At 33.2% G+C, this 7149-nt stretch overlaps 1 protein-coding gene across 1 annotated transcript; it reads left to right on the forward strand.

Moving 5' to 3' along the window:
- The first annotated feature begins 277 nt into the window (after window positions 1–277).
- On the forward strand, window positions 278–6266 carry LOC150075576 (uncharacterized). Its single transcript, XM_090388563.1, has 2 exons — window positions 278–313; window positions 4318–6266. Exon 2 carries the CDS (start codon window positions 4435–4437, stop codon window positions 6091–6093), a length of 1659 nt encoding a protein of 552 aa, XP_090244689.1. The 5' UTR covers window positions 278–313; window positions 4318–4434; the 3' UTR covers window positions 6094–6266.
- The last annotated feature ends 883 nt before the right edge of the window (window positions 6267–7149 follow it).

Below are 7149 nucleotides of genomic sequence, written 5' to 3' on the forward strand. Positions count from 1 at the left end.
TTGCTATTCGCCAAGTGTAAGATTATTTAGCAGCATTAAAACATTGCTGCTACCTTGACCATCCTTGAAGTCTGTTCGTTATCTTGAAGGAGCGCTGCTTGGCACTGCCAATTTAATTTTTTTTTCTTTTTTTTTCACCCCGAAACACATGAAAAGAAGGGAAAAATTAAATGCATAATTTTGAACACCTAGGGGGCACTGCTATAATGAAGCTTTTTTTTTTTTGTTTTGTTTTGAGATGTCAGCAAGGGTTGAGTTTATTTTTCCAGTGTTATGGGTGCAGATTTTGAGGCCGCAATAATGCTTTAGCCTGGTAAATTTTTTTCACATGTTTTTAATGCTTAAGTCAGCTTTTATAATTTAGCATATTAATAGACGAACCGAGATGGGTGTGTTGCTTGCTTCCAAAGCTGTGCTAAGATGGGAGCAGCATCAATCTAGCAGCCATCTCTCTGAAGTAATAAAATGAACTGTATGGTTATCACATTTTCATGCAAGGCGTTGACTATAAAATGAATGAATATTACTGAGACATTTTCATGTAAATGGGACAAAAAATCATAATATGGTTCTGGTTGCGTCCTATCTACCCTCTGTGAGTAGTTAGCGACACGCACTCTGCACAGCACTCGGTGGAGTTTGGAATACAAATCGGGGGTGGGATGGGTGAATGTTCTTTAACCCATCATTTCACAGGGTGGGGGGTTGAAAGTTCTTTAACCCATCATTTCACAGTGTGAATCAACTCACTTTGAGATTCACATAAGCTGTTAATGAAAAGTTTGTTATTGCCATTGCTACGGTGGCTATATTTTCAGTGATGAAAACCAGGACAGAACGAATTCCTCAGATGGAAAAATCTGAAGAAGAAAAATATCGACATTTCTGTGAACCAACTGCAAAAGCGAGGGTGATGTAATTTATATTCACATGGCTTTTCTTGAATACCCAAATACTCGCATTAGCAAAGCTAATGCATTATTATGCTCCCTTATTATACAAAAAATTTGTATTTTTTTTGCACAAAATTTATTAATATCTGAAATTTTATTTTTAGTTCAAGTAAAATTATCAGTCAGTTTATTACAAAAATCCCAATTAAGGTAATCAAAATGTATTTTACTTAAAGAAACTATTTCATAAACAGAAAATGGAGGTGAAAGGCAGACCTAGTGGGGCAGTTTCACTCCTCTCTGCTATATTCAATTAAAATATATTATTCCCACATTTTTGTGACATGAAGGAATTGAGAAAAAGAAAGGTGTATTGGCACAGAGAGTTTTGAGTACTATGCTATTTAATCACTTCTTTTTAGTAGTGATAAGAAAAATGAATACTGCTCATGGGTCAACGATGTTCCTCAAACTGTGTTCTCCAAAAAATCATAATTAATAATTAAAAAAATAAAATAAATAAATTTTGCATATTTGTAGCATCACCACTTTCGTATCATTATAATTTTTTTTTTCAGTTATTAATATACTGGCATAGACTGATAATCAGATAGACTGCAGAACACTTTATTTTGGTGGATATTGCATAGAAAAGTATGCGTAGAGGTAATGCCATCTATGAAAAAAGTAGCAATGTAGTGGTCTAATATGCCATTCTTATGCGGGTTGGAAAGGGGGAAGCGAATTGATATCATAACTAAACTCACTTCCTTATATAAATTTTTTTTTTTATAATTATCAGTATTTCAAAATATTATAATTAAAATAAATGACCATAGATTTGTGGTTGAAAAAATTAACTTTAAAATGAGAAGCAAGTACTTCTAGTATTGCAACTGTGGTCGATGAAAATGAACACAATATTGTTGCACTTCAAAGTAAGGATGAACAATCGCAGCCTTTTGTTCCCCAAAAATCCAAAGTGAAAAAACAGGAACCAACTAATAAAAGACCAAAACGAAAGTATGATGACAGTTATTTGAATTTTGGCTTTACATGTGTTGGAAATAAAGGTGCTCCTGATTCACAGTGCATCGTATGTAATAAAATAATAGTAAATAGTTCTTTGGCTCCTGCTAAACTGGTGTTTCGTAAGTATTCCATAAATATATTGCGAAATGAAAAGTGTTCCGTAAATATATTGTAAGATAAAAAGGTTCCATGACTAAAAAAGTTTGGGAAACGCTGGTGTAAGGTAATGAGTAGGCTGCATGCAGGTCTGGATGCCTCATTTTAGGAAAAATGTGAACCTGTTAGGAATGGGTGCAGAGAAGAGCAACAAGATTAGTAAGGGGTACGAACAAATTCTCGTGCCCACCCCCTAAAAAAAAAAAAAACTTGATTTCTGCATCTGAAGAGTAAGCATTTGCAAGGAGACATGACTGAAATGTTATGGTTTTAAATGGACTGAGTAAACTAAATGCTGATGGGATAAGGATAATACATATAAAGGAGCATAAATTGGAAAAGGATGATTGCAGACCAGATATGTGAGAACCTGCATTGATTATTGGAAGAAACTTCCATCTGGTGTTGTGGAAGTGGATAGTTTTAATAAATTTGTTATTAATAAATTAATATTTTATTAATAACAAATTTATTAATAATAAAAATTGTTAATAAATTATTAGAGGGGATGTACAAATGAAGTAATTTTTTTCAATATTACTGATGCTGTATAAGTTTTTGCTACTACTAATACTAAAAAAATATCATAAACAGTGAGAAAATATTTCATAACCTAATATAACTAATATCATAATTTAGAGTATTCTTTTATAGTTCGATCATAAAACTAAAAAAGCATTTGGAAAAATTTTCCTATACTGAAATTTGTATAGCCTGTCACAAAGAAGTAACAAATAGAAGAAATTAATTTTGAAATCAATAAATTAACTAATACTGTTTAGCCCTTTTCAAATTGTAACTTCGTATGCTACATGCAGCTCACCTCAAATAACTTTATTTTTTCATGCTAGGAAATTGTTGCTGTGCTGAGATACCCTCTGTCTGATGATTAATAATTGCCCAATTGAATTGCACACATATAGCATCTATGCGTTTGCGTATCTGTTCACCTGCTCTATAATGCATGGCATTTGATTCTGTTACCTAACACTCTGTTTCATGAAAAGAGTAATTGAACCTAATAAAGTGGGCACTCACTACAAACATCAGAATTCATACTCAATTTCGCATTATATACTCATATTCATACTCCATTTCACAATTCGTATTCCTACTTCAAATGTGTACCCTGGCCAATTCATAGTCATACTCAATTTAGCAACATTTATGAACCCTGAATTTATGGGGAGTCAAAATGTCGAGAGGCCATCTTGTGGATTCCTTGGTTAGTTCTTCAAGGGAGTACATCATAATCATCACAGAAGACTAAACTGGATGGCTGGATAGCCGTTACCATCTCAATATATGTGAAAATATGTACATCATTTCTATCCTTGAAAATTGGAAGCGGTATCGTTGAGGATACGTTTCCAGGTACATCTGGCAATGTGGTATGTTTATTCCCTATGGTTTAGTGTACTTTCAAAATAATGAGGCAACTATCCACCATGCCAAATAAGTGAAAGAGCAGCTTGAGGAAAACTTCAAATGTGTACCCTGGCCAACGCAATTCCCTACAACTCAATCCCAGTGAGCATCTCTAGGATGAATTGGAGAGGCATATTCTTCAGAATAATCCGCATTCCCTGGCTTCCAAGTATTCAAGTCAGTTTAGTGACGAATGCTCCAAAATTCATCGTCTCTCTACTTTCAACTACATATAATTCTAGAGTGCTGTACTAGGTGGTTTTTTTTTTTTTAAACGTAAAGTCACAAAAAATGAGGAAATCAATGAAAATTATTCTAGTGACCACCTTTCTAAAATCTTGAATAGGCTGCCACAGCAGTGTCTCATCTTTTAAATAAATGGAAGGCTACACTTTTGAGACTTTTATTTATTTAAAAGTTGTGTGATATCGTGGCAACTCTTGGAACCTCTAAATTTGTTCTGCTGTAAGCTATAAGCTCAGTGTATTTAGTATATAGTGGAAACTTTTTGGCCACCAAACACTAGAGGCAAAGACTTCCTTTTCCTCTAGTGTTTGGTGGCCAAAAATAATGAAGCAGTGAATTTTTCTTCATTATAAAGTTACAGAACTTAAAATAGCCGAGAGTATTTCTAAATATCAGGTTAAAAGAGTGCTCTATATTACTTTAGTTATTTTATATAGTTTTATATTTAAAATATGTGGTTATCTTATATTACAACTCATTATTTCCAAAATATTTGCAAAAGATATTTTCATTGTGTCTGCTGTGTATATTGATTTCATATGTTCTTTTCATTTTGTTTCAGATTTACTGTGGGAATAAATGGCTGATCCAATAAACAGTTAACAAAAACCATAAGTAAGTGTACTAATCGGTGTAATATCAATAATTTTACAAGAATTCACAAATCAACAGTCTCAAGATGACTAATGAAATTAACAAGGAGGATGTTTTGCAAGAAGAAAATTTCCCAGAGAAAATTAGAGAATCGCAAGAAATATCAATAACACAGGAGATAAGGGAGCAGAATTCCATCTTCCAAAAACTTGTAGAGAGAATGACCTATGGAATGCCTTTCTCAAATGATAATTGTATTAACGCAGAGAAATTAGCTCACACTATAAAGGAAGACTTTAAATGTAGTATCTGTGGGAAAATATTTTCATATGCAAGTCACCTCAAAACGCATATGTTTGTTCATTCTCAGGAGAAACTCTTTTCTCCTGAAACATGTGTTAATTCATTATCTGAATCAGGTAATCTGGCAAGAGAGTTATTGGCTCACATTCAGGATAAACCATTCTCTTGTGAAATATGTGGCAAAGCATTTTCGCACTCGAGCAATTTGAGAAAACACAAGTTGGTTCACTCTCAGAATAGACGCTTCTCTTGCAATGTATGTAATAAAGCATTTTTAGATTCAAGCAATTTGAGAAAACACTTGTTGGTTCACTCTAAGGAAAAACCGTACCCTTGTGGAATGTGTGACAAGGCATTTTCCAAATCAAATAACCTGAAACAACATTTACTGGTTCACACAAAGGAGAAGCCTTTTGTTTGTGAAATATGTGGCAAAGCATTTTCACAATCATCTAATCTAAACACACATCTCAAAAAACATTTATTTGTTTATACTCATGAGAAGCGCTTCTCTTGTGAAATATGTGACAAGACATTTTCAATGCCAGGCAATCTAAAATCACATTTGTTGATTCACTCTCAGGAAAAATCATTCATTTGCGAAATATGTGGAAAGACATTTTCGCTGTTAGGTAATCTAAAATCACATTTATTGATTCATTCTCAAGAGAAATCCTATATTTGTGAAATATGTGGCAAGGCATTTTCATTGCTAAGCAATCTAAAAGCACATTTGTTGATTCACACCGAGGAGAAAACCTACATTTGTGAAATATGTAACAAAGCGTTTGCAACGCCACGAAATCTACGAACACATTTGTTCGTTCACTCTCCAGACAAGCCATTCATTTGTGAAATATGTGACAAAGCATTTTCAGTACCAAATAGTTTGAGAAAACATTTATTAGTTCACTCTCAGGAGAAACCCTTTGCTTGTGAAATGTGTCCTAAGGCATTTGCGACATCAAATAATTTAAAACAACATTTATTGGTTCATACCAAGGAGAAACCTTACCCTTGTGAAATGTGTGACAGAGCATTTGCAAGACCAAGTGACCTGAAATCACATTTATTGGTTCACACGAAGGTGAAATCCTTCTCTTGTGGGATGTGTGACAAGACTTTTGCAAAATCGTTTAGTCTAAAACAACACTTATTGAGTCATTCCGAGGAGAGACCCTTCACTTGTGAAGTATGTGGTAAGGCACTAAAAAGAGCAGATAATCTAAAAAGGCATTTGTTAACTCATACCCAGGTGAAACCTTTCTCTTGTAAGATATGTGGTAGGGCATTTTCAGAATCAGGTAATCTAAAGCAACACATATTAGTTCACACTAGGGAGAAGTCTTTTCCCTGTGAAATGTGTGGCAAGGCACTTTCAACAAATGGTAATCTAAAAAAACATTTAATGACTTGTCCTCAGAGGAAACAGTTGTTTTGAGGAAATCGAGGCACACAGATTAATAATGGAGAAATTTTTACCAATTTTCAATCCAGAATAGTTTTCCCTATGTGGTATATTTGATTCCTGTGTTCAGTGGGTATTAACACTGTCAACCTCAACTCTAACTACCTCTTTCATCATTTCTTTAAGTTAATTGTTGATATTTTATCATTTATAACACTTTCATTCTGAAACACAATCTCTCTATCTCTCTCTCTCTCTCTGTCGATGATTACTGAGCTGCATAAACAAACATGATGCAGGAATTCCTCGTAATGGTACATCACTCTGTTTACAGCTCTTTTTGTAACTTTTTTTTTTTTTTTTTTACAGAATAAAGCTAACTTCTTCATTTACACTGATGATATATAAAACTTTGTACTGTATTATTCAACTCAATTATTTTAGACGTAGCAATGCCAAGGAGAGATTTAAACACCGAAGCTCAAAGGTGCCTGTTTCCCACAAATTTTAGTCACCTTTTGACAAATATATAGACTGTCTAACAATGCTGAAATAAAATTGTTAGCTGGAGGAAAATTAAACTAACAAATTTGTTTTGCATTGTAATCTCTAAATGTAATAATAGATTTAAAAAAATCTCATTTTGGGATACTTAAAAAAAATGCACAATATTTCTTTTAAAAATTAGCTCTGCTATTTTCCACTTCTCTACTTTGGAGAAGTGGAAAATAAGTGTCATATATTTGGTTACAGATGTATAATTTCTTTTCTTTTCTTTTCTTTTTTTTTTTTTTTTTTTTTTTGTGCAAGGTAAAAATAGTTTGTTCTCATAAGCAAAAAAGTAAAGCACATTCTTTTACATTCATCTAGAAGGGGTTTTTGATTTTTTTCTTAATATTAAATTATATGTGCTTAAAATATCAATGATTTCTATAAGATGTGTGCTGATTTATATTCCTACATTGCCGTATTGGTAACTGCACAAAACATGTTAATGCAGGTAACTCCTGGAAACCACCTACTTTTGAAGGTGAGGGAGGGGTTGCCACGCATTCAGCAAAAAAGAGAACAAGTCCTCTAATTTTTCCA

Source organism: Mastigoproctus giganteus, chromosome 14, assembly GCF_048544385.1.
Source record: "Mastigoproctus giganteus isolate SK-2022 chromosome 14, ASM4854438v1, whole genome shotgun sequence".
Classification (NCBI taxonomy): domain Eukaryota; kingdom Metazoa; phylum Arthropoda; class Arachnida; order Uropygi; family Thelyphonidae; genus Mastigoproctus; species Mastigoproctus giganteus.